The 27,781-nt window shown below is 42.1% G+C and overlaps 1 protein-coding gene across 1 annotated transcript in view; it reads left to right on the plus strand.

Moving 5' to 3' along the window:
- grm2a (glutamate receptor, metabotropic 2a) overlaps positions 1–27,781 on the plus strand; it is a 40,848-nt gene that overhangs the window by 7,248 nt on the left and 5,819 nt on the right. The window contains exons 3-5 of the mRNA XM_078168056.1: positions 9,790–10,531; positions 23,429–24,266; positions 25,994–27,057. Coding sequence (XP_078024182.1) covers positions 10,004–10,531; positions 23,429–24,266; positions 25,994–27,057 — 2,430 coding nt within the window. The 5' untranslated portion in view covers positions 9,790–10,003. The remainder of the gene's footprint in view (positions 1–9,789; positions 10,532–23,428; positions 24,267–25,993; positions 27,058–27,781) is intronic.

The following is a 27,781-nucleotide window of genomic DNA, read 5'->3' on the forward strand; positions in this document are numbered from 1 at the left end:
AACTTCAAGGACCTCCTCGCCCTGTAATTGCTGCTTGTATGAATGACCTTATCAGAAAAGGTCAGCGGTTGTATTTTTGAAAGACGTTTCATTGTTTTTCTGATGTAACTTCAGTGGATATCACTGATCCAGTCAGTCTTTCTTCCAACATTACTTGATCTGGATTCATATAGGCTACTGGCACTTCTCTCCAGTCCCCAGATTTAGCTGCAGAGTAAGCACTCCTTGCTTTCACTGGTCTTCAGCACAGGCAGCTGCTGACAGAGAGTCGCAAATTTGAGAATTTGAGACTTGCTTGTCTAACACTGATAAAAGACTTGATTTTGACTTGGTGTTCATGACATGAGACTTGATTTAGATTTGAGACAGTTGACTCTAAAGCACTTGAATTTAATTTTTTGTTTTTATTGATTATATGCATTTTTCTAGATGCTGAGATATTACTTTGTTTTCAACATGATTTGGTGAGTTCTAGTGCCATGTGCACAAACCTGGCAACTTAATGGACGTGGCAGACCAGCAGAAGCTAACATATGAGGCAGCTATCATAGAAGGAGCTAGCAAAGAATAATACAATTTGGATTCAAGTATTACAATATAATACTTCAATCCACTACCATCATCAATAACATATGTTGTTGACAGTAGTGAAAAGAGAACTGCAGTATGCAGCTCAAAATCAGGGACATGATGCACCACAACATCCAACTTCATTACCAAACCCACAGTAAAAGGAATGTGACTTGTGACTCACATCTTACTCCCACCTCTGGAATAAATGTGTGTCTTGTGAGGACGTGTAAAAACTACATTTGTTAAACAGGATTAATTGTTAAACTGATCATCAGGAAAGCAATCATTTAAAACTGGAGTTATACTTCTGCGTACACAGAGAAAGGTGTTATGGGTAACTGCAGGTTGCAGAGGATACACAAACTGTACGGACGAGTCCAGCCTCTCAAATGTGAGGATTTCTCCTTTCTCTAATCACCAGTTACACTCTCTTTACATGTCCTAGTTTTGGCAAAAATGTGATCAACAGGAAAAATATCTTTAAAGGATGAGGCTGGAAGTATTCCATATTTTTCTTAGTATCAACACATCTCATAAAAAGACCAAAATCAACACATCAGTAGTCTCCGACTTCTCTACCCCGTCTGTGACTCTCAGCACCCAGCCTATTCATTCTTACTGAAGATGTAAAATCTTCAAAGAAGAGTCTCTCACAAGTATACACTCTTTAAAAAAAGGGTTAAAGGTCCCTTCCAATGAAAATCAAGATTTTAATCTTGTTAACAAGTCCATACAGTATGATGTTTTTATTTTGCTTTAAGTCATATCAGAAGTGACATAAACAGTCAATGTCATGACTGAGCAATGCTTGCCTGTTCAAGCTGGAATTACACATCGTTATTCCACCTCACCAGTCTTTATAAAGGTTATGATTGCAGAATGAGGGGGGACAGAGTTGTCTCAATTTAATGTCTGCAGCAGAGATAGTAAGTGCAGCGAATCAACGACTGTGTAAAAGGAACAGCCTGCAGGACGGGACCATGGATGGGACGGGTGTGAGTTATGTGTGCAACCCACAGCCGGGGGACTAAACAAGCAGATAGCAGGCATTAGCAGCTAACTCAAAGAAGAAGAATAGCAGCTGCAAATGGTCTGCAATTGGGAGAACAAGCAGAGGATGAGATCAGCCACCATTTAACTGTAACTGTAAATTTTTGTTACTGCCGCACTGAACACCGGCATGCTGTCTAAAATCACACACTGGGGTGGCAGACAGTCAGTCAGACAGTCAAGAACGCCAACTTCCTGGGTTTGTTAAGTCACAACCCTAAGGAACCAATCCTGTCAATGTGCTGGGTGGGGCTTTCAATAATGCTATTGCTAAACGAGGAGAAGCCTACTTATCACATTTAACAAGTTTAGTTTCACTTTTACTTTTACTTGCCAGAGCTGGTGATCAAAAACAAGGTTTATCTAACGTTAGTGACAAATTATTAGCTGTTTGATGATACAGCCTGGCTGAAGGCGTATGGTATCTATTACTGTTTACTACCAGAGTATTGTGTATTTGATCAGCAGAGTAAAGGTAAGCAGGTACGCTTGAGCTGCAGGCGCTTGCCCGTGGAGGTGGGATTAAAAAGCGCCGGTTTCCAAAGCGCTGTCCAAAGCACTGTCAATCACAAAGGGGTTCAGCCTTTTAGACAGTTCCTCCATTCACTTTAGTTGTTCTTTTAAAAACAACTAAAGTCATTATCAGAAACTAAAGACATAACTAACACCATTGAACCAATTCCTCCAATCATCACACCGAGCGTCCTCTCCTGCCTACTGCTCCATTAGATCCCAAGGAAGCTGAGCCTCCCTGGAAGTGACGATTTTATTTATCCAGTGACCGTCTCGCTTTGCTGCATGAAAAAAACCTGCTCAGCACTGTCTCATAGGAATGTTTGGAGGCTCCACGTCCACCGTGCTGACACGAGAATGTATGACAGGGAGGTCACGTTTGAAAACTGGTGATAAACAGCTGACGTTTGAACATCATAGTCATGATGTTAAACGCATCCTAGCGCACGTTTAATGCAATGTAAATTCTTATTTTTAATGTAAATTCAATAGTGCATATTTGACCATTTCTTCTATGAAATCTTAGGGGAAGTTCAGCCTCCCTTGTTGTCTCAGAGGCCAGTTTCTAGGATTGGAGGACATTTTGGGCACTTTTTGATAAACAAGCTGATGCTTCTTTTGCACTCTGGCACCTTATTTACATTCAAAGTGGAAAATAATTAAATGAATAAGTAAAAAATCCCAGTGTGAATGAATTTATTATCATTTTGAATTTGAGAATGTTCGGCAGGGCCATGTAGGTGGGTATCATTGGTTCAAAGTTACATCTAAGCCATTGCATAAGGGGATGTTCTTATGAAAAAAATGTTCTAAATATAATTGTTGAACAGAGATGGATTTTTAGAGGTTTAATCAACACCTGGTGGAACGTTAGGTAATTCATATGACAGCTTTTTAATCAAAGATTAAACAAAGACAGGAGTGAATAGTGCACTTGCTGGAGAGTATTTCTAACTGTGGATTAATGTATGCACATTTTGGTGCTCTGTGAGTATTTACAGCAACAGGACAGTGTACGTGGAATCAACTCAAAATAGACGGCGTGTGTGTTCATGGTAATGAGCGAAAAATGTCACCCAGTGCAACAGTGTGGCTTGCTGAGTATTTTTTTATAACAATGGCAGCCTTTAATGCAGAGGAATAAACAATGTAAGCCATACAGAGTAAATACTTGTTAGTGCGATGAATTCATTGTTGGTTTTGGTCTTGTCCTGGGATTTGTTGACAGTAAGAAAAACACAGAATACCACCAGTCTTATCCTTTCATATGTGTCAGGAAATTCAATCAAGTATCAAATATTCAATTGCACACTATCCCAGACTTTCATTTGTCACAGGTGCTTCCAGGATTTGAGCTTTGTGCATTGTTTGTGCTCAGTAATATGAATGTGTGTGCGTGTGTGCACACTCGAGTCATCTTTCCCATTAGCAGACCATTTTCAGTCTTCCCCCACACAGGGCCATTCTCTTTGTCAGCTGGAAATGTGATTTTAGGGAAGCCTGACTCCCATTACCTTTGCTTCCTCTTAGCCAGCCTCCAAGTCATTCCACTGGGGATCTCCAACCTGCTCATCCAGGCCCAGGGCTGCATATACAGTAGATGACCTCCACTCTTCAACACAAGCTAGTGCCTGGGGGGATATTACCATATTAATGCTGCACTCCACTCCTGGGGCAAATGAGTGTCATAAAAAAATCAGCCTGGATAGCATCTTTCTCAAACCCCACCCTTACACCTCTTTTCACTGCTGCCCACACTCCTCTTTTTCTTCCCTTTTTTCACTGCCCTCTCACATCTGCTATCTTTTTTTGTGTTTTTTTATTTCGCCCCCCTCTCACTCCTCCCATTCCTTCACACAGTCTGGTTTGAAGTGTGTAAGAGGCTGGCAGGCTTTATGCTCTTGAATTAAAAAGGCCATCTGGTGAAGAGGGAAACAGAGATGGCTGCATAGGAGGAGAGAGGAAAAATGAGAGGCATAGTTTTTCTTTGAAGTTAGCGTGTAGACGGAATTCTGGGTGGGATATTACATCTAAAGTGTAAATACTGCTTGTAGCATCTGTCATTTACACAGAGTATCTTACGCATTATGCTCATGGACTATATGAGCTGGAAACAGTGTTTCTCAACAGCTATCTAACGTTATGTCAAGAATCATCATGGGTTTATACAAAGTTTATACTTTTGTGAACATATTCCACGGTTGAAATATTGATACCATTCTCATGTCTGTGCAGAATGTAAATGGACTGCACTTGGAAAGCACCTTCCTAGTCTTCTGACCACTCACAGTGCTTTTAAATACACACATTCACACACTGGTGGCTGAGGCTACTATGCACAGTGCCAACTGCTACTCAGTCACCACTGAGCTCTCACACACTGATAGAACCAATTCGGGGTTCAGTATCTTGCCCAAGGATACTTCAACATGTGGACTGGAGGAGCCTTGGATCACATCTCTGATCTTCTGATTTGTCGACTACCCGCTCGACCTTTGAGCCACAGTCGCAGTTGTATGAAGATATGGTCAGCAGCTGGTTAGCTTAGCTTAGCATTAAGACTGGAAACAGGAGTGCTCTGTCCAAAAAAAAAATCTATTATAATTATTTTATCCCACAGCTGAAATGTTAACTTGGGTAATGTGTGTTAATATTTTCTTGGCTGGGAGCAGGACTCAAAGAAGTGACTGACATATTCCCCCCTATAAAATCACAACATGTGTTTTTGAATCGAGATTTAGGTGGTAATTAACCAAACTGGCGGTTTTCCGGGACTTGGTGTTTCACCTGGGGGCGGCGTCTTATGTCCTACAGAATATTGTGTGTGTCTGATGTGCATTGGGCTCGCACTGGGTCATCCCCAAGTGGCAACCTTCGGGGCTGAAAAATGAAACCAATGCAAAAGTGCCAAAAACTGCAGTTCCTCTAATGGCCACTTGAGGCTGACTCCAGAAGTGAGTCAGTCCCCATAGACCCCAATGTTAAAAGCCCAACTTTACTGCAGGAAAAAAATATGGTTTTGGCCTCTATAGACACTTTTAATATTTATGACAACTGTACGGGGCCTAATGTTTTTTTATAACTTACCCATTAATACTTTGTTAAGGCTTAAAGTTCCGCAAATTTAAGGAAGGTGCAGCTCAAGTGACAGGCTGTCTGCGAGGCGTCATTACTGTCTTTGAGCCAGATCCACCCCTTGCTCCTCCACAGCTCCACCCTCTCGGCCAAATACAGTCACTTCTGGCTCCAAAACAACAATATGGTTCAGTCGAAATGCTGAATTCGAGGCTTGTAAGTGAGAGTCCACATACCAATGGATGATGTCACGGAGGCTACATCCATTATTTTATACAGTCTGTGGTTGTCTTGGCACTTTTTGGATAACCTAGCAAAAGTAACCTAAACAGTTGTTTATTTACCTAATCTTTGCCTGGACGCCAGGATTAAACCTACAGGAGACCTCATGCCTATCTGTTACTTCAAACAGAGATTCATTTTCATTTTTTTGTGATGACTGTTTTACAAAGAAACATTTAGATTTTTGCTTCCTGTACTGCTGACACTGCTGCAACTGTGAGTAGACTTCCTGGCAGATTTTCAAATGACTTTTAAATTGATCATCATAATCTTAAACTGAAAAATATGTACAACTAAATAGTGCTCAAATACATTGTCTTTTAGATTGACTAAATTATGTCTGACAACAAAAATCTACTCAGATAGATGGTCTGCAGTCTGATATTAATGAAGGACTTTGCATCAGGTTTACAAGAAAGACTGCCAAATACCATGTACATATGTGAAGAAAGTTATAGAAAAACATGAATACTATATTCTGTGTACCCTCATACTTGTCATGCATCAAATAAACTGATCCCATACTTAATGCGTGTATTATTCAGTCTAATTTGCCTTATTCTCCAAGGTTTAGAGAAAAAAAACAGCCCATACTTTGCCACTCAGTCATTATTTGTACAAATTCGGAGCATAGCCCGCCAAAGCATGCACTGCAACGTCCTGTAAAACCACACCCATACAGGTGAAATGTTCAGTCTTTAGGGGGTTGTGGCTGTTTCCTCCTGTTTCCTGTGTGGGATAGTGAGGGTAAACCTCTACATATAAAATGTTTTTGCCTAAATAACTAAAGAAGCATTATTCATAAAGCTGAAGCAAATTGAGATATGGAGATCACCAGCTTTCACTGCTCATGACTTTGCAATGACGTTATCATATTTAAAGGTCGTCTGAGAGGAATGTGTATGCTGTCATAATAGGTTGGATATTGGAGTGTAGTGAACAAAGACAAAGAGAGAGAAATAGAGTCCACTGGTGAGATGGAGGTCTCCTGTGGGACTGCAGGATCGGGAAGGAGACTGACAACGTGTCAGCCAGAAATCCTTTTGTCACCATTCTCTCTCGAGGCTGCGCTTAAGTGCTTTACCAGTGTTATTGCTGACATTTGTTCCACTGCAGAATTATATTCAAAATAAACACATTTAGTCAGCCGACAGCCCAGACTTGTTGTTTCTCTCGCCATTTGGGCATTTGCGGCTTGTGCGGCAATGTTTCATACGCTGCACTCACAAAACATTAAAACCTCCTTGTACACAGTTGTAATCCTTCACTTTTCTGCAGTTGCCTTTGTATGCGAGGGAAGCAGTAGTGACTTGGCCCGTATGTGCCAGCTGTTGCAATGGAGTTTCACTTGTTGGCAAGATGCTGAGGGAGCAAACGTAAGGTCTGATATCCACACACTTATTTTGTGAGAAGGAAAAAGGAGCTTTTATGTTTCACTGGCTGTTCATCAAATGTAATGCAACATGTCACATCTTATTTCTTATTAAACGACTGCAGTGTTTGCACCAGAAGCACCTCGAAGGCAGGAGTTTTATTTATTCTTTTATCAAACCACTACTGGATGAGTAAGAATACAGATGGATCAAGTGAGAATAATGTGTATCTAAAGACAGGAGTTGTTTGAAACTGAGCTTGTATCACTCAGTTATTGTTCTGTGTCTGGGATGTGTTTAAAAAGCAGCACACAAAAAAATGGCTCTGACTGGAGTGAGATCAGTTTGGTCAGGTTTCCCAGTTCTCCCACAGGACCAAGCATCATGCATGGTCAGACTGGCCCACTTGTCCTGGTCTGTCTTCCACTTCCTCTTCACCCTCTCCATCTACTGGCAAGTTTCCATGGAAACAACAGGGAGAGGGAGTGGATAAAGAGAGAAAGACAAGAGGAAGAGACACAGAGAAAAACCCCAAAGACCGTGGTCTGCAGTCTGACTCCTGTTGAGAGCTATACGTTGCTTTAATAGGTATAAGTCAGTACTTTGAAACAGAAAGAAAGAAAAATGAGTATTAATATCCGCCTGCTCCGGTTTCATAATCTCTCATCAATACAGTTAATTACTGCTTGTCAGCCTGCTTGACTTGTTGAAACAGTGGATATGAGACAGATCACTCTGGCTCAATAATTTACTCCAATAAACTTCTCCCACACTCAACACTCTGCCTAATTAAGCCTCTGGGATTTGTGGGGACTGACACCAGGCCTGAACAATAACCCTGCGTCTCATCTGTTGAAAATCCATACATGAACCACATCAGAGTGCAGTGTCACATTAAATCGGGACGTGGCTCTGCACAGTATTGATGCTAGATTCATGATAAATTGGAGTAACTGGAAAATTTTTATTCACTACACTGGCCTATAATTTACCTATTTCAGGCATCGGACTTTTATATGGTAGAAGTAACATAAATAAACACAATTAATGAAAACTGATTTGGATTAGGGGTTTTTATGTGCACTTAAAGGTTGTCATTCACTGTTTGTAAATGCTCGCCAGCCAGTGAAAATTAAAGTAAAAGCCAACCCCACATTCACTTTCATGTCGCTTTATTTGCATTTTTCCTGCAGTTTGTTTTGGATGCTGCCTGCTTACGCCCTTTGTCGCTCTGCCTATGTGAGCAGCACGTGACAGCTAACTTTGCTGAACTGCTGCAGCTCACACGTGTGCAGTGTTCACACAGACAACATTGCTGCTGTGGCACTGCCTGCTGCTATGATTACTGTATTTCCACAATTAAAAGCCAGTACTCCACTTATTTATGGAGCTGTCCAAGCCACTGCATTTTCAACAACAAAATACCATTTTCACTGTCTTAGAGACTCCAGATGTTCCGCAACCGAGCCGTGCCTGAGCAGTGCTGCTGCACTAATCTGGTAACACAGCGTTTGGGAAAAACACCCCAAAACCCAAGAGGTTCAGCAACCCACACGCACTCCTCACGCAGGCAGTGTGACCTGGGCGGTAACAGTCCGACACCTGGCTGCCTCTTTTTTATTAAGTCCTGACCTCACCCGAACACTGTGGAAGAACACGCCTGTAAACGTTATGAGCACAGAAAATAAGAAAATACAGGCAGAGGCAGAGTCTCTGCCGATAAATACCCTGCCACACACTGAGCGTGGATCAGAAGTGATGATTGAGATGGATTACCTCTGCATTGTATATCTTTAAAGTAATCTACACTATTGCTGTCATCCTTGCAGAATAGATCCACTTCTCTCCAGAGCATTACCTGGGGTCAGCTGTGTATTGCAGTAACTTGGTAGCATAGTCATTTTGCTTGTTTCATCTTTCTTCCAGCTCCAGGGAATCCTCTGACCTGGCAGATCAATTGTGTATTAGTATTAGTTTAACTGAACACAATCATTAAATGCCTTTACAATTCAAGGACGGGGCTTAGCTCTAAAATTGAAGTTGCAGTGTTTATCCAAGAATACCGAAACCCCCATTTGTCTCAGTGTTAGTCGCATTTGTTTCACTAACATGTTTTTTTTTTTGGCTGGGAATGAGAAATGCTCACATTAGCTGTATCTTGCTTTGTATTGACAATAAATAATGTACCACGTTAGAGACAGTGGAACAAATGATTATGTTTATGTAGCTCGGGATAAAATCACACTAATTCAATCTGCTGACAACAAAATGAATTTATATTCTTGCAATAGATTTCAATACTTTATCTCCTTTTATTTGTGTGTGGATTTTGCTTTTATTGCGCACAAATCTTGTGACTGTGTGAGTAGTTGATGTGATTTGACAAACAATCCTCAGAGACATGATTTGTTACCTCCGCATATTTTCAGTGTACAGAAGCATGTGCACATTTGATTATAAAAGTGTTGTACAATCATCTGCCTTAGAAGGGAAGTAGGTGAGGTCAGACAGACAATGAAACAGCAGGAGAGAAGGGGGCTTCATACTAAAGAACACACACTATAAATGAAGGCTTGACCGCGTGCTGCTTGATAACATAAGAAAACCATTTGGAGGATGCTCCTGCTGTCCTCAGTGAACTCTGCTTTGATGGTGACCTCTGTCCTTGAGACCCATTTTGCTGATTAGTTTACGCCTGTTGTGTAGTAGCACAAATGGCCCGTCTTTACTTTTTTCTGTCCCGCATACCACATCCATCATCAATAAGCATCAAAGGATACAAATATTTACTCGCTTGTTCAGATGATGTCAAATATTCCTTGGGACAAGTCCGTCCCTGGCAGACACGATGTGTGCGAGACAAAGGGACCATTGTACTCCAGCTCAAAGGCTGTGACTGACTTTCTCTCTGTTTGATCTGCAGGCTGTAATCTACAAAAACACCCTGAAGAAGAGAAGGATGAAGAGGATGGGGCTGATGCTGTAAATGGCCTCTGTCAGAATAAAAACACTGGTGCTTTGAGATCTGGTGCTGCTGCGCCTCACTGTTCTTTTCTACAGAGCCGCCGTCATCAAAAGCCGACCGAACGCTGACCAGACACCACAGGCAGGACGTTGACCTTGTTTTGCCCAGGGATATGTCATTGGGGAAATCCCCGGTGTTGGGGGTGCGCCCTGTGCCCCGACCCCTCTGGCTGTCCCACCTCAGCCTGCTGTGCTTATGTGTGTCTCTCTTTGCCCAGGCTCCCCAGGGTTTGCCTGTGGTAGGTTATAACACTGACTCCAAGAGGGAGATCACACTGGACGGAGATTTGATGATTGGCGGCCTGTTCCCTGTGCACCAGAAGGGTGAGGGAGCAGAGGACTGTGGGAAGATCAATGCTCAGAGAGGGATCCAGAGACTGGAGGCCATGCTGCTGGCACTAGATGAAATCAACAAGGATGAGCGCATCCTGCCTGGGATCAGACTGGGCGCTCATATACTGGACACTTGCTCTAAGGACACCTACGCTCTGGAGCAGTCTCTGGAGTTTGTCAGGGCCTCCCTCACCAAAGTGGATGACAGCGAGTACACATGCCCCGACGGTTCCTACGCCATCCATGATGACGTCCCCCTGGCAATCTCTGGGGTCATAGGAGGCTCTTACAGTGATGTCTCCATTCAGGTAGGATCTAATGAAAACACTCCAGCTGAGTGGGCGGGCTCTCTACATTGTATCTGCAGTAGAATAATTAAGTTTGCTGTTGAGGATCATCCTTGTTTTATGCCATGAAATGAGTTGGTCAAAAGCTACATTAATTTTGTCAGACAGTGCAATTACAATTACAGCAGCTGCTGCATGCTGGAGAGAAGGAGACAGAGAGAGAGAGAGGAGGGAGTGCAAGAAAGATTTTGATGGATGGTCACATAACTGTCCATTTAGACTTAAGTACCATGTGCAATTACCCCTTGCGAGATGTTAACACAGGGACTTAATGAGTATCAGTTCCGCAAGGAGGATTTGTTTACCTGTACACCCATATGCCTGGCTGATCTAATTTAGAAGATCTCTTTCTCTTTCCCGGTAATTCACACTTCGGCAGCGATCCTGTCAGAGGCAGACATGCTACAGATGTTGTGCTCGGGACGGGCTGACAGGATGACTAGTGACGGCATGATTACTCTCAGCAGCAGCGCTCCTTTCGGCTCACTCAAGCTGATGCGATGAAAGCTCCACTAATTGGGTCTCCAAATCTTCAGCTGTGATATGGCTGCCACATCAGTGTAATTTCAAGGCATTGTGGGAAGAGATAGTGTGTCACGTGGAACTGAGATTGGTAAATATCCCACAAATATACATGCCTTAAAGCATTAACTTAAACTCATCATCCTGGCTCAGTCAGCCAGAGCCCCGTGCCTCTGCTGTCTCGGCTGAAGAGTATGGTTCACCTCACTCGAGATGTGCCGCCTCATGTTCCAGATATCTGCTTGTTTCGAGACAGCAGCGCACTTCTGCCCATCCAGAAATAACAATTGGCTTTAGATCATTGATAAACCATAGATGCTGTAGGAAGCCCTGCCACTGGCAGTCTGCTGTTAGTAGCTTTCCCCAGTGGGTGCTTGAGGACAATGGACTGGTGGTGGCATCCTTCCATACTTTTTAGTCATCATTTGTAGAAAACAGTGGCCAGCAGACATGTCAGAGCTGATATGCCAACAATAAATGAATCACACTGAATCAGTGTCTTCAGTGTCTATCTGCTGCCACACAAATGGTTCCTCAAGTGGGCACTTGAAAACCCTGCTTACATTATGAAGACAAGTTGAAAGCAGTGTGTTGAAAATAATATGAAGTATCTGCTTTATTTTGAATAAGTAAACACTACTATTAAAAATTTGTTTGGTTTAATGTTCCTTGATCCCAGTGGAGCTCTGCCAGCATCTCTGTTTTCCTGTAGTCCTGAACAAATGTTTTGGTCTCCTTGCTGACAAAACACAATGCCAAACATACAGTACAGTGCAATGATACATTATACAGGGAGAGGGCTCCTGGGAAATGATGTAAGAGGAGGATTCAGAGCACCTATATTGGGATTCCTGGTGAAAAGGCCAGTTTGGAAATAAAGGATTTGATAAACGAGCTGTAATTTTAGTGAAGTCCTGCATCTGGGGCTCCTCAGAGAGTGCCCTTGTCTTGTGGTAATTTATGGATGTACTATTACAAGCCTGAGGTCTGAGGTCTGCCCTAGCTTCTCACTGAATCTTCCTCATCAGTAGGAGTGCACCACAGGACACAGTTCCCTTTCTTGCCATGAATAATCCCCTGTATTGTAATGTGGTGCAGTTATGAGGTGTGCTAGCTCCTGCTCCTGCTCCTTCTCTTTGCTGGGTGGTGAGCATCTAATCATGGAAGACAACGACACTCTTAGTCTCCCCAACTGTAAATTTGCTCACACCTTATTTTGTTGGGGTTTTGTTTTTTCAAATCACTTTCTAGCTTTTTAACATGTATTATTTTCTTGCAACTTGCCTCATTATCTTCCTGGTGTTGTGCAGATTTACTGTGTAAGATGTGAAATTGAGATTTGAAAACAAGCCAAGGTGTATCTGTATTTTCGGGGTCAATGCTATTACACAAAGATATACATTTTGGCCATGTGAACATGTGGCATTTCTCTGCAGTTGCTAGTTCTTGCTCTGCAGATACCATCTCTACATAATGTATTTGTCCTTTGTAGCTGCCTGGTTTGTGCATAATCTACAGCCAGCCGGACCTTTGAATGAACCAGCCTGGCTGTGCAAAAGGCGACCGTGCTTGCCCTTCTGTGTGAGCGTCAGGCGCTTAATACAGACGTGTGTATTTCACCCCAAAGGCAAGGCAGTTACAGGACCACTAATAATGTTAGTTTAAAGGCCCTTATTGCCATGGCGACATGGTGGAACATGGTGAACTGACAGGTGGTGAGAACGCTGAGTGCTGTCTAAATCTGTCACAATGAAGGAGCGTGTTGCTGTGCTGCTGGTGTTGTGGTGTGACAATCGCAGATATGGGGGCGGATCTGGCTGCAGGCCTAGCCATGCTGGCGTTACATGGGCACAGATTGAGTTAAGTGTGGAGGCGAAGTTCTATGACGCTCTCGCTAGCTAGGTCCTGTACTCCCCATCTGTGGATGCTGCCGGACTTGTCTGGTGGTTTGGCAGAGGTGTGCCTGTGCACAGCGGATGTAGAGGGATCGAATGAGAGATGATCATATTTCACAGAAACACTGAGACAGTGACGGGCAGATACAATCATGGGGGGAAATTAAGATGGAGTGAGTCACGAACCATTTGACAATCAAAGCCTGTATCTTAAACAGTCACAGGGAAGTCTGTGATGCCATCTGGACAGTTTGAATGAATCTACTTGTGGAAATATTCATGTGATTGTAGTGTTTAGGCTTCCCTGTGGTCCATTTAAACAGCAGGTTATCAGTGCAAGAAGAGAAATGACCTTGTGATGACATGTTCAGTATGTTCAGCATTTTTATTCATGTGTGAGGAGCTGCCACAGTGACAAGGGACATGTTTACCTAGAGCACAAGATATTCAGTAGTATTGTTGCACACTGAAAGCAAGCATTAAAGATAAATTTCACCCTCAAATCACAAATACATATTTTTCCTCTTACCTGTAGTGCTATTTATCAATCTAGATTATTTTGGTGTGAGTTGCAGAGTGCTGGAGATATCAGCTGTTGAGATGCCTTCTCTCAAATATAATGGAACAAGATGGCACTCAGCTTGTGGTGCTCAAAGTGGCAAAAAAAACAAAACAAGAAAATCTAAACTGCAATGTCTTGTCCCACATCCCATTCTCACTCCCAAGTTGTCAAATACTGACAAATTGTCAAGCCCCTTGGTGTGGCCGAAGGCACCATTAAGTGAATCTATGTGACACACAGCTGAAACACTTTGTAATGTGCTTAATGTTGTCAAACGGTTGTGGTTTGGTTAAGGCAAAACATGTATTCGGTTAGGTTTAGAAAAGAAATCATGTTTTGGGTTAGAATAAGTACATTTGTTAAATAAAACGTAAGTACAACATGTGACTGACATCAGCTTGTTACGACTGTGTGTAAATTGCATAAGGTTACGTTAAAACAAAATTGGATTTTGGTTTCACATGAGACACCAACTTTGGTCTCCTGGATCAAAGTCCAGTTTTGTTTGACACGTACGCCACCCCTCTCTCCCACCCTTTGTGGACTTTCTTGCTCTTTATACTACATCAGTTGCCCTCAACATCAAATATTGCCACGAATGGGTTTACATTTGAGTTGAATCCTGGTGCGTCTCATAAATACGTGTGCTTTTTGCGTGACAAAGCATTAGCATTTGACGAAGTGGGAATAAGAACTGCCTGGAAATGATGACCCGGTTACTCAAGATAACCCACTACCCTTGTTGTGAGCAGTTTCATTTTGGAACTATTTAATTTCTTCTGAACTAGGCCTACAACCACCAACTGTATCACCACACCGAAGGAAATGTGCATCTACTCATGGACAGAAGGGTCATGTTTGTGATGTGCAAGATGTAAAAATGAATGCTGTATTCCTTGGCTGAGCTGTAGTGTTAGCTAGCTCAGTGGTGCTAGGTGAGCTAGCAGTAGATGCATGCTTCTTTCTGCACGGTGATATCATTGGGGGGTGTTTGGTGGAAAGAAAATAGTTCCTAAATGAAATTACTTGCAGCAAGATCTGTGGATCATCTTGGTTGATATTTCTGGAAAGCGACATTGCTGTTGAGATTTTTAAATGTATTTTTGGTGCTTTGAGCACCACAAGCTGAGTGCCATTTAGCTCCATTATATCAGAGTGAAAGGCAACAGCTGATATCTCCGACACCCAGCAACTCACACCAAAACAATCTAGACTGATAAATAGCACAGGTAAGAAGAAAATATGTGATGTTGATTTGGAGGTGAACTGTTCCTTTAATCATAAATGATCAAGCGTATGAATATGTCTGGGTATAGCTGCTTTATAGGATGAACATTAGCCTTATTATTCCTCATTGTCCTAAAGGTGTGGTTTAATCAGAGATGTATTATATTCCACAATTATAGTCCAGGAACATCTAGCCTCTGGGCTGGCTTCTGATTAATACATGTAAGGAAAGGGACTCCACTTTCGCTGCCCCGACAGCAGTCTGTGCTGCTAAATATGACTCACTGGTAGTAAAGCATCCCTCAGGAAAAACATCATAATCACCGGGGCGCATTAGAAGAACAACACCTCCGGAATGTCAAATACTCAAACGCTCACCAAAGGACTATTCTCAAGCACGAAACACTGATAGAAGAAATTTCTGGAACCAATCTGAAAACAATGAAAAACAACCTGATCTTTTAGAGCGGGGCACAGAAATTGCTATCTGGAATTGAAACATGGCTTGTTCCAGGGCATTTGGATGAAAACTCTCCCTGTGTAATGGCACATTTGTGAATTAATTGGAATATTTTAGCACACTGTCTGAGATGTGGTAATTTTTACTGATAAATGAGACAGGAGGAGACACGCTCGCAAGGATGCATGCTGGAATTTAAAGATATAGATTCTGATATGAACACGCTTGCTTGACATTTGCAGACTAAACTGTGTGAGCGGAATAATAAGGTAAATTTATGGGCTTTCAGCAAGCTCAAGAATCTCATTTTTATCCCCCCACAAACAACCCTATTTATAGAACTGTCTTCATCTGCAGGTAGACACTGCCAATCTCTGGAGCACACATGAGTCATACAAAGGATTTTAACATGGATACACACATGACAGAATTCATGCCGGAGAGAACAATAATGTTGAAACGTATCAGTAAAGCCATGCAGGGAAAATGCATTATTCATGGGGAAAAGTAAAGAACGTGCGCCCGAAATGGTAAATAATTCACATGTGATTGGATTATTCAGTGGTTTGGCAGAACCCTATATTTGTGCAGTTGAAATACATATCATGACCATCGCAAAAACTCACAATGTCAGAGATGAATAACAGCATGGTAAAGTCAGCTGAATCTCAGTTTGGTCTGTCATGTTTGTGGCTTTTTTAGTTGACCTAAAACTTTAACACATTTCCTGCTGGATGGCACTGAGTGCGTCTGTGATGTTTGTATGACAGAGATTGTAAAGAGGTGATAATGCACAGAGAGTCACAGAGGAAAGAAATGAAATGAGTGGAAGCAGGCGCATGCCAAAGCTGAGTTACTGCCATGGTAAATGAATGGAAGTGCAGCCATAGCCTAACATGTGGTATAGTCTGAATGGCTGCATGACACTGGGGACTTTGAAAGACTACTGCAGCATAAAGGAGATTCATATTATCCAGCAAGAGGAGGGGGCAGGACCTGATCAAAAAACATCCTTGCTCTAGGTATCAGTTCATATTCCCACCCTGTTAAAGCTGTTGCCAAGCAACTAAATCATGAGAAATAAACTAATAATTATCCAGTGCATTCTATACACTACGCACGCACTGTATGTGCACGAATGCCCACTCCTCATGTATGTGTTTGCATGTGTGGTTCAGGGCGCTGCAGTCGGCCGTGTACGTGTGATACTGAGTGGAGCTAAGGACTGCTGCTCTGGGAATACAGTGTTATTGCTGTAGAAGCACACTGAGACAGTCTTCTGGGAAGAGCAGATGGGCTTTTCGTGTAGAAAAAATCATGACATCTCTACAAAGTAGGCCTGATATTTCCTGGACCAGAACACTCTCTCACTTATTTTCTGTGCTCCTGTATATCCCTGGCTCTGTTATTTGACTATTGCCCCAACTGTGCCTCTTCTCACATTCTTTACTTCTTCATTTCTCTCTGATACACTCATTCAACAGTATGTTAAGCAGACAAAGAAAAGGCCAAATAAGTGTGGCGCGTGAAATGTGATGGTGATGTGCCGCATCTCCAAAGCATCAAAGCGTATCTTAAAGAAAGAAACTGCATTTATGTTTAATTTTTAATCGACTTATCCTACACTTCCAGCATTGGTACAAGCTACACATTTCTATGAGCTAAAACACTATGCTAGTAATTTCCTTGAGATATATACATTTCTGGAATTTTATCAAGTTTAAAGGATGTATAAATAGCTTTTATGTTGTGTTATACAACTGTATTTTGACATTTTCACATGGGCAGTCTGAATAATTCCGGCTCATGGTGTTGGCTGGTGCCTTGGGGGTATCTCTATAAAAACAGTATACGACAGCTGAAAAGAACATCCTGTTACTCGGTGTCTCTGTGTCAAATGCAGCTACCAGGTCCTGTGTGCTCTCATTGCTTGAGAGGAAACCACTTTCACAGTAATCCTCTCAGTAACAGACCTTACAGTGCAAAGCCACACTGGGTCACTTCTTAATTTTCTTAATTTAATAAGGGGGCTGTCTGATGCAGGATGATCCCTATAGCTGAATGTGGGCGACTGTAAGCCGTACCATGTGGCTAATATATACATTTATTTTAATCCTATGAAAGAATCAAATATTCGATCAGCTTCACATGCAAGCAACAATTGCTGCAGAGATGTTGGGAGTCAGTCAGTGTTCAGAATGCCCTTATGTTTAATTTTATATTTCTAACGCTTCCCTTGTCCGTCCTTTTGTCCTAATAAAAATGAGAAAGGTAAGAAAAAGGCTGGTTCTTGGTTCTTTTTAGTACTGTTAACATTAAAAAGAAGGAGAAATAAAGCTTTTTACATAAATTAGTAATGACTAACACTAACTTTGAGTGCCTTTTGTAGTAACTTATATTGTAAGATATCGACTGTCAGCACTTGAAATAACTACACTTACCAAAAATGACTAAATCAGCTATTTAACTAAAGTAACTAAAGGCTGTTTTCCTCTACTTTCCTTTGTACACACATGCATAATTACATTAATTTCCTGTACAACAGCAGAGACACTGATGCACATGCAGATCTGTCTATATGTGACTGTCCATCCTGGGAGACAGATCCCTCAACAGTTGCTCTCGCTGAGGTTTCTTCCATTTTTTTCTTTACCATCAAAGGTTTTTCTGGAGGCAGGTTTTCTTTATCCAAAGCATGGCTGTAAAGGACAGGGTGTCGTACTGTATGCTGAAAGCCCCCCGAAGCAAATTTGTGATTTGTGATCCTGCAATGAAGGAGTTTTGCGAGAAACAAGAAACACACTCTCGCAGCCTCTTTACAACCTGCATCTGTAGGGGAGGAGGCACAACACCCTCCAAGCATAAATTGCTGAACAGCAACATTTGCTGGATATAAACTCTCTCACAGATGCCCTTAAAGCGCTGCACATCTCTCTCTCTTTTGGCCCAGCTTTTCTGGTGTCATGCGACTTATTCCTCAAGCTCCTCTTGTCTGCTCCTCTTGTCCTCTAGTATCTTAAGCTCCAGGACTTTTGTGCTCCTTTGAACCCACCACAGTTGAGATTTTTCTATGAGGAGTCTTGTGCAGTTGTAGCTAGTTAACAGGAGGCCCCTGGGTAAAGGTGCATGGCAAAATAATAAGCCTGTCAAAATGACAGAGATCATATGATCATAAGTGGTGGAAAAGAAGAACATGGAATCCATTTCTCTATAGTGCACCATATCTGCCTCCTGATCTACCAGTGGTCTCTGCACTCACAATGTGTCAGTCACAGGCTTTGGCAGGTGAAAGGGTCTTGGCTTAGCCTGTACACCACGTGAACATCTATATAATGATTTCCAATGAGCCCACTGTATTGGTGACACATCTGGCACTGAGCGTTATAACCTCTATAAGCCAAATGTAAGTGGATTACTCAACTGGCATACAGCTCCTTTAATACCCTGCAGAAAAATTACTCATTCACTACCGCGAGCGTAGCCAAATTTCAGTAAAATGGATTTTTTTTTTTAATTTCTATACCTGTGTCAAGTAAATGATCACATTAACACAGCCATGCCAGGAAATTCTCTTTGTCTAGTCCTTCTGCTTTGAATGTTTAATGCTAAGTCGTCCCTAACCTTACACGTACGTCTGCTGATATGTTAATGCATCTACATGTGTTCTGTGCCTTCTTTGTCTAGAAAGACTTAACGCTCAGAGATGGTTAAGACCTTCAGCTTTAGACTCACGTGCAGTTTTACTGGCCTGGATTCAAATCCCACCAGAACAGCCTGTATCTTCCCTACAGGAGCCCTCTCAGCCTTTCCGACTTGCCTTTGTGTTAAAACACACCACCAGCAACCAGAATGTGTCCTCACTCCTGAAAGTGAACAAAAATGTCTATCACAGCGATTTTATGAAGTTGTTAACTTATTCAAAACCTCTCACAGCTCAGTCAGCATCTACAGCTAATCATCCTCAACCACATAAATCAGGCTTTTAAATGGTCTATACCACTTATTAGTTCGCATAGATTTTGGCTACATATATATCAGGGTTACATGTCTGTCAAAAATACTATTGTTCATACAGGAAGTGAAATCTGATTAACAATTTAAAGGGTTTACTTTAAAGGAGCTATATGTAAGAAATCTAAAGCAAATAGTCGTAAAATCCTCCTAATATGTCACAGAGACTAAGGAATAATGTTCATATAACATACTGATCTCACCGACAACAACAGTACAGCCAGAATATTTGCATTTAAAAAAATTTTTTATGGTGCACAAATCATGTTTATGTTTTGAATTTGTGTTTTGGCCTGTTGCGCCACCCACCGCCGTCTACCAGTCACGCAGTCAGTAGAGTCTCAGCATCAGTTAAAGTTACGACTGAGCTACAGCAGCATGGCAAGCAGCATTAGCAGTGTCCCAGTACATAGCATTAGCAGCCGGCTCCTCCTCAGCTGTATCCCGGCAGCAGCGTTAGCAGCAGAGAAGCCGGACTTGCTCGAACGGTCAGCTGGAAAACCGAAGATCAAGGACGCGGCGACACAGCCCTGCCACGGCAGCCGCCCGTGGGCAAACAAATCAGTCTCCAGCGTGCCGCTGTCCAGCAACCTCCAATCTGTAGGGGAGGGGGGGTGGACACGACTTGCGGCAGTATTTTGAATTTGAGTGCAGTAACCGTTTTGGCCACATTCTTACATACAGCGCCTTTAAATACTTTTCTCCTATCTAGGCAGAGCCCCTCAAACATACTATTTCTGAACACATGGTGAAGGAGCAGATCAGATCTCACATGTAAAATGTTATATTTGGAATGCATGTGATAAGCTTACCATCAACTGATTTTGTGATGATGAAGATGAGGATGGACTTAACTTGTAAAACTTCTCGAAATGACGTTAACTGTATCAAATTCCCCAGACCCTCTCTTTTCTTGCCACTGAGGAATACTACACTATATGAATGCTTCATGGAAAATCAATTATTTTGAGTGTTACATTAAACATTGCCTGGAGGCTTGAAAAGCTCTCTGCAATGTTGTTCGCTTACTGTGTTTGACTTTAAAATCAGTCAATAAAAATTCATAATATTCTCATCTATTCTTCTATTAGAGTGTCTGCAATTAGCAGGTGATCTTTTTTTTTATGCATGGACAGCACTCATGGTGCACCATCATGTTGAAGTCCTCATGTGGACCTGATATAAAGCTGAGAGTTTTTGAATGATCTGCTAGGAGATTAATCTCTATAAACAGAATTCTGTTTATAGTGGAGAGGAGAGGTGGAATGCATTGCCTATTGTCTGGTGATAGCTGTATATTAGCTTTTGTAGTATCTGCATTCATAATCAGTTATCAGTTTGTAGAGATTAGCACACAAGGAGCAGAAATCTTGGCCCTGCTATCTGCCGGCTACACCGGATCTCCCAAAATAGGTTATGGTTATGGTTGTCAGACAGATGGGTTCTGAGATTGCTACATGATTTTATTTGTGGTGGTTGAAAGTAAAGACTAGGTCAATTCACTCTAAGTTCACACAACTGAATCCAAGACATGGACTGACTTCAATATTAAACTGAACATCATTTGTTATGAGAAGTATGCGAAGTTATGGAGAAAAGACTCATGAGAATTTGTCAGAGTTGGTCTTGCACTTTTTGGTATAGAACCAAGTGATGTGAAAATGATTTATCAGAAAGTGTTTATGTGTCACTTGCCACTTTAGATCATACTCTGATTCCTGTCTAAGGGAGCGAGCGCACTGCTGCTGCCAGCTGTTTCACCACATGTTGAGGAGGGCTGTCAAGGCGCTTTAAGGAGGGAGACAATTTCATGTACAAATGTGATTATTAGCCTGTCTGCATAATCAGGGTTTCTCCAGCTGATCTAAAATCTCAGAGGGACGCAACCTTTGAACTGGTTTGAAATGCTCACTCATGTGTTTCAACAATCTAGATTTTCATTTCGTTTTGCAGTTGCCACACCACTGACGAGTCAGAAATAGTGCTAATGCTGGACTGGTAATTTTGTACAATGTTCCCTCTGTATGACATTGGTTGGGTGGTGGTAAAATAAAATCTAGTCTAGTTGCACTTGATTGTGCTGTTGCGTTTCATTTTTCTGTGAAACGTTCTCTCATTAATTCCAATAAATCTAGTGGTCTGGAAATCACTGCCATTGGCTCATTTAATATTCATCTCTCTGATCCCGCAGAATAACAAAGATCCTATGATTAATATCCATTGAGGCACATCACACTAGATGTATTGTGATGTCTCAGTGTGCTGCCCTCTTTTTCATCGAGGATACAGACTAATCAATGAAGTGTCTGTTTATCCTGTTTGATTTGACCTGTCTCTTCATCTGTACTGCTGCATTTGGTCTATACTTCAAATATGTTGGCTGTTGAGACTGTTTCTCATTCAAATCAAGTGATTAAGCAATTTTTGTGACACCTGTTTGCATACTGGCTGCTGGAGGAACCACATCATATCTAATATGTGATTTTACTGTGTGTGTAACTTTTAACTGTAATTTAGTTACTTAAGAGAAAAAGGTTTGTTTTGTCCTGCACCAAAATGTATTTAAGTCCTAATTTTCCTTAATTATATCAATTACAGCTTGTAGAAACTGTTGGACAATTTTTAAGACTTTTATTCAGTAAAGATACGTCCAAGATGGCGGGGCTTTGCCTGGGAACCAGATGAATTTGAAAGCTCATGTGTTATTTGCTCTGGCAGATAAATCTCCTCGGCTTTGGACTTATTTCCACCCGAACCAGCCCACTTCGGACTAATCACAACCATTTATCTAATATGGGGCGGGTTTGATATGAAGACTGCCAACTTATGGAGCCTTTGTGCTTAATGCAAAATATGTGATGGCATCATTTTGGCTCATGCACCCCCATGCCAAGGACATAACGGCTAGCATATCCTATCTTGGTAAAGAGATGCACAGCTGTGGCAATTTTGTGAGAACAACTTAGAAAGTTGTTTAAGTACAGGCGTTGACAATGCCTCTTGGAAATCAAAAATGAACTGAGAGGTTTCAAATTGTTTCACATTTGCAAATTGGTCTTTGAAAGGTTGTTGTGGCATAAAACAAATGAAAAGGCTGCTTGTGAAAAGTTTGCGTACAGACTGTTTTTAAACAACATCACAATTTGTAGTAATCCATAGTTCTGAAAGATAGATTGCCCCATATTCTTTTGGAGCAAAAGAGTTTCCAGTGTAAAAGTTCAGCCACTGTTCTGAACTATTCATAACGTGAAACAAGTTGCTTTCCTTACAGCCACAATGTAACACTATAGGACTAATAAATCAAACTAAGAGTGGATGCGTTTGAATGTGAATGTGAGTTTCCTCTCTGAGTTTCTCAGGAATGATTCATTGGCATTCAAGATGTTGTGCCATGAGTGTGCTGGTGTGAGAGCCGGTATTAAAGTCAACCAGATTTAGGTTGGCATCCTTTTGACTGATCAGACCGACTCCCCTTAGGCTTCCACAGAAGTGCCTGAAGCAAAAGCTAGTCAGTAGCTGCTTCTGCACAGCTGTGTCACCACTGACAAAACCTATTACACAGAAAACGCAAAGTTTCAAGATTCTTTGATACTCTGACTCCCTTTCACTTCCCAATCCCTGCCCTCAACCCCTCTCTGTGTCTCTGTATCTACTTCTCTCTCCTCTCCACAGCAGAACAAGAACAGTTTGAGCATGTATTTAGTTTTATGGCAGATTCTACCCATTTTGGCTTCACTTGCAGCCATTCCATACATATTTTTTGGCTAACACTGTTGACAGTATTACAGATCAGAAAAGTTGAGATAAACAGGCAAACTGTTAAATGCAGGATTTCGCCACTCAGTCGGCAGGAGAGTTAAGTTGTGAAAGACCCAGCAGGGATCCAGTGGAGAAATTAGAGACTGAATGGGGTGAGACTAATTGCATCTGTGGGGGAAAAACACACTGTGTAGCCTATTTTATTTATTTATTTAATGATGAGCAATTAAAAAATTCCCACAGTTGGCAGGTGTATGTTTTTCTGTGAAGTGTTATAAGTTAATTACCAGCTTTCCAACTAATATGTCATAATAATATGTATGTTAGTACTTAAAGTGCCCTTAATGAAGGTTTATTGATATTGTGTGAAGACTGATTCAAGTAACAAACATAATCCCTCTGGTGTCTTTTGCTTATTCCAGGTGGCCAACCTGCTGCGGCTCTTCCAAATCCCTCAGATCAGCTATGCTTCCACCAGTGCCAAGCTCAGCGACAAGACCCGCTATGACTACTTTGCCCGCACTGTGCCCCCTGACTTCTACCAGGCCAAGGCCATGGCTGAGATCCTGCGTTATTTCAACTGGACGTATGTATCTACAGTGGCATCAGAAGGGGACTACGGTGAGACTGGCATTGACGCCTTCCAGCAGGAGGCCCGTGCCCGGCAGATCTGCATTGCCACTTCAGCCAAGGTGAGCCGCTCCATGAGCCGCTGGAGTTACGAGAACGTGATCCGCTCCCTGCAGCAGAAGTCCAACGCAAAGGTCGTCATCCTGTTCACACGCAGTGAAGACGCCCGTGAGCTGCTAGTCGCAGCAAACCGCATGAACGTCACCTTCACCTGGGTGGCCAGTGATGGCTGGGGAGCGCAGGAGAGTGTGGTGAGGGGCAGCGAGGCTGTGGCAGATGGGGCATTCACCATTGAACTGGCTTCCTATCCGATCCCCCAGTTTAATGACTACTTCACTGCCCTGCACCCGTACAACAACACCAGGAATCCCTGGTTCAGAGAGTTTTGGGAAAATCAGTTCCAGTGCAGCCTCCACGACCTGGGCTGTGGGAAGCACTCACTCCGAGAGACTCCGTTTCAGCCTGAATCCAAGATCATGTTTGTAGTGAATGCTGTCTATGCAATGGCTGCTGCCTTACACAACATGAGGCAGGCCTTATGCCCCAACTCCACCAAAGTGTGTGAAGCTCTAAAACCTGGCAACGGCAGGAAGTTTTACAGGGACTACATTCTCAAGGTCAAGTTTGAGGGTGAGTAAAACCTCATAAACTACTATTACTACAGAGATGCTTCACAGATATGAATTTTCATGATGTAAAGCAGCTTCCCTTTTCTCATTATTCTGTCATCTGTATAAAACTCCATGCGAGCCTCAATATAAAATCATTTAATTTCCCCAAGTGCACTCTGCATGCACTGTATGCTGCCAAATTAGGTTATATCAATTTAGATTCATTGTACCAATTCATATAAAATGTTGAATTAACGCAAGAGTAATTCTACATGTTTGTACACTGTAGCTGCAGATAAGCTCCATAATGATTCAATTTGCGAAGATGAAACTATTCCCTCCCTCCCCCCTGTGCTTGCGGGCTCCTTTTTTTCATGCATCTTGACTTGACTGAGAGAAAGAGGGCTCTTCAATTTTAACACTGCAGATACTGATCTTGCAAATATTACTTGCTTTCTGCTTGTCTCCACAAAGCTGCGACACAAGACGTGTCACAGCATTTGCGTCAACACATCCACACATCACAAGTGACAGACCCCACGAGCCTCTCACTTTCCAAAATGAAAGTGAGAGCATTTGATTTATGGAAATAGTGACACTTTCATGATGGGAAATAGAGGTGGACCTGAATGCTCTTATACAGATGTGCTTTTCTGCTCTTCACAATGTGCGGGGGAAAAAAATACCCAAAGGATTTTTACCATCCAGAGACTTGAAATTGGATTAGAGGCCTAAAATTAGTCGGTCCCTGCTGGCATTGCAATGCCCTGAGGACAAAGCACACAGAAACAGGTGGACCACTAACTACACATTTTAGAATCATTAGATATAATAGATTTAAATGTAATTTAAGAGCTGCATAATGAGGAAGTTGTGGCTGTTTAACATAGTATTCACACTTAGAATAATATTACATTTTACAATTAAATGATGGAGATAGAATTAGAGCTGAAAGAAAATGTTAATTACTTAATTAGTTGATAAAAATGGGTTAATACACTATCTTTATCATTGATTTGACATTCCTATCACTTTAAACCAAAAATGGCAAAAATCTAGCTTCTCAAAAGTGAGAATTTGATATTTTTCTTTCCCACATATTACAGTCAATTTGAATAAGTCACTCTGGGCTGTGGGGAATTATCATGGGCACTTTTTTCCAAAATGTAATGTACAAAATATTTAATCAATTAATTGAGAAAATAATGAGCAGATGAATCGGCAGTGAAAAAAAAAGGTAGTTGCAGCCCTCAGTAAACTGTTTTCTGACCTGGTGTGCAGAGACCTTGCACTGCTACTTCTATCAAAGTCAATTTAAATTGGATAATGACAGATGATTTGGAGAGTATGATGGTTAATTTCAGCCTTGATTTCACATGAAAAATTGGACATTATTTTATATAATGTGCCATCTGTCTGGAATTTCCATTGCATTGTTCAATCCAAGAACTTTCCATCAGAGTGAACAGACTCAAACTGTGGCTTCTATCACGTAAATTGATGATTTGCACCTGTGTCCCATCACAGTCACTGTTCACTCTCTGTGAGACAAATAAAATGTCCGCTCAGACACTGTCACCTATCTTATAGATCCATCTTATATTATATAAGAAGGATCTATAAGATAGGAGTCCATGGTATAAAATCCACAGTCTTGTCTCACAGTTTTTATATTGTGCTTGCAATACAATGACCCCCTTATACCTGTTATTTTATAACACCCTCTTTTTTTCTTTTCACCTTCAGCGCCATTTCGTCCACCAGACACGGAGAATGTAGTCCGCTTTGATGCCTTCGGGGACAGCCTTGGCCGTTACAACATTTTCCACTACCACAAAGAAGGTGGACGCTATGTCTACCGTAAGGTCGGCTACTGGGCTCAGAGCCTGACCCTGAACACCAGTCTGATCCCCTGGGCTGGCCACATTGCGCCAACCTCTCAGTGTAGTGACCCCTGCAGGAAGAACGAGGTGAAGAGCATGCAGCCAGGAGACGTGTGCTGCTGGATCTGTATCCCCTGTCAGCCCTACCAGTATTTGCAGGATGAGTTCACCTGTGCTGACTGCAGCTTTGGACAGTGGCCCCTGGCCAACCTCACAGGCTGTTATGATCTGCCTGAGGAGTATATCCGCTGGGAAGATGCCTGGGCCATTGGACCCGTCACCATTTCCTGTCTAGGGATGATGTGTACGCTCTTCGTCATTGGCCTCTTCCTCAAACACAATGAGACACCCGTGGTGAAGGCCAGTGGCCGTGAGCTCTCCTACATTCTTCTGCTGGGAGTGTTGATGTGTTATAGCATGACCTTCATCTACATTGCCAAACCGTCCACGGCAGTTTGTACTCTGCGCCGGCTAGGCTTAGGCACCTCATTCGCCGTGTGCTACTCAGCCCTTCTGACCAAGACCAATCGCATCGCTCGGATCTTTAGCGGGGTGAAGGATGGAGCACAGCGGCCTCGATTCATCAGCCCAGCCTCCCAGGTTGCCATCTGTGGCGCACTGATCTCCTGCCAGCTGGTAGTGGTGGTGGTTTGGCTGCTGATCGAGGCCCCGGGGGTGAGAAAGGAAGTGAGCCCGGAGAGGAGAGACATAGTCACCCTCAAGTGTAACAGCAAGGACTCCAGCATGCTCATGTCTCTCACCTACAACTGCATTCTCATTATCCTGTGCACGGTCTACGCCTTCAAGACCCGCAAATGCCCCGAGAACTTCAATGAGGCCAAGTTCATCGGGTTCACCATGTACACCACCTGCATCATCTGGCTGGCTTTCCAGCCTATTTTCTACGTAACTGCCAGTGACTACCGGGTGAGTCAAGTTAAATTACATCTGCTACATGAGTGCGCACATGTGGTCCTTTCAAATAGTCAAAACATGTTTCTCCTATCAATGAAATATTACTTTACTCTTTCCTAAATCCTAAATGAAATAGGCTACATGCTGTTGTGGTGATTTGTATTCATTTTTTTTTGTTCAGATGGCTTTAGGTTTCTAATCTGAGCAGAATACATCCCAGCAGATAATGACTTCTTCTGTGGTTGAATTTGGACTTAATATGCATGAAATCACCATCTAATGTTAGCTAGTATTGATTCAGCAGGCAGCCGCGTCTGTGTCGCCCGTGGCTGTTAGGAATATATATTCTTTATTACTTCACTGCTTTAATTCTTCATAATTAGCTGCATACTAAATATTGTCAGGTGTGCCCCAAGAAAGGAACTTATTTTACCTTTAAAATTTAAATATTAATGAAGTAAAAGTAAATTATAAAATATGGATATTGCTCAAGACATGGAAAAATGTAACAGCCCGCCAAATATCTTAGTCGTTTTGACAAGATGCATTCTAGGAACAAAAGACACATAGAACAGTCGATGTTTGGTTAAAATTAAAAAGTGAAATGGAGAGAAGGCACAGGAGCTCCTCCACATCTTGTTATTTTACCCCTTTATCCCCAGCATTTCCACAACTGAACCTAGATAGATAGATCAATAAATCGATAGATAGATAGATAGATAGATAGATAGATAGA

This window comes from Epinephelus lanceolatus, chromosome 1 (genome assembly GCF_041903045.1).
Source record: "Epinephelus lanceolatus isolate andai-2023 chromosome 1, ASM4190304v1, whole genome shotgun sequence".
In the NCBI taxonomy this organism is placed as follows: Eukaryota; Metazoa; Chordata; class Actinopteri; order Perciformes; family Serranidae; genus Epinephelus; species Epinephelus lanceolatus.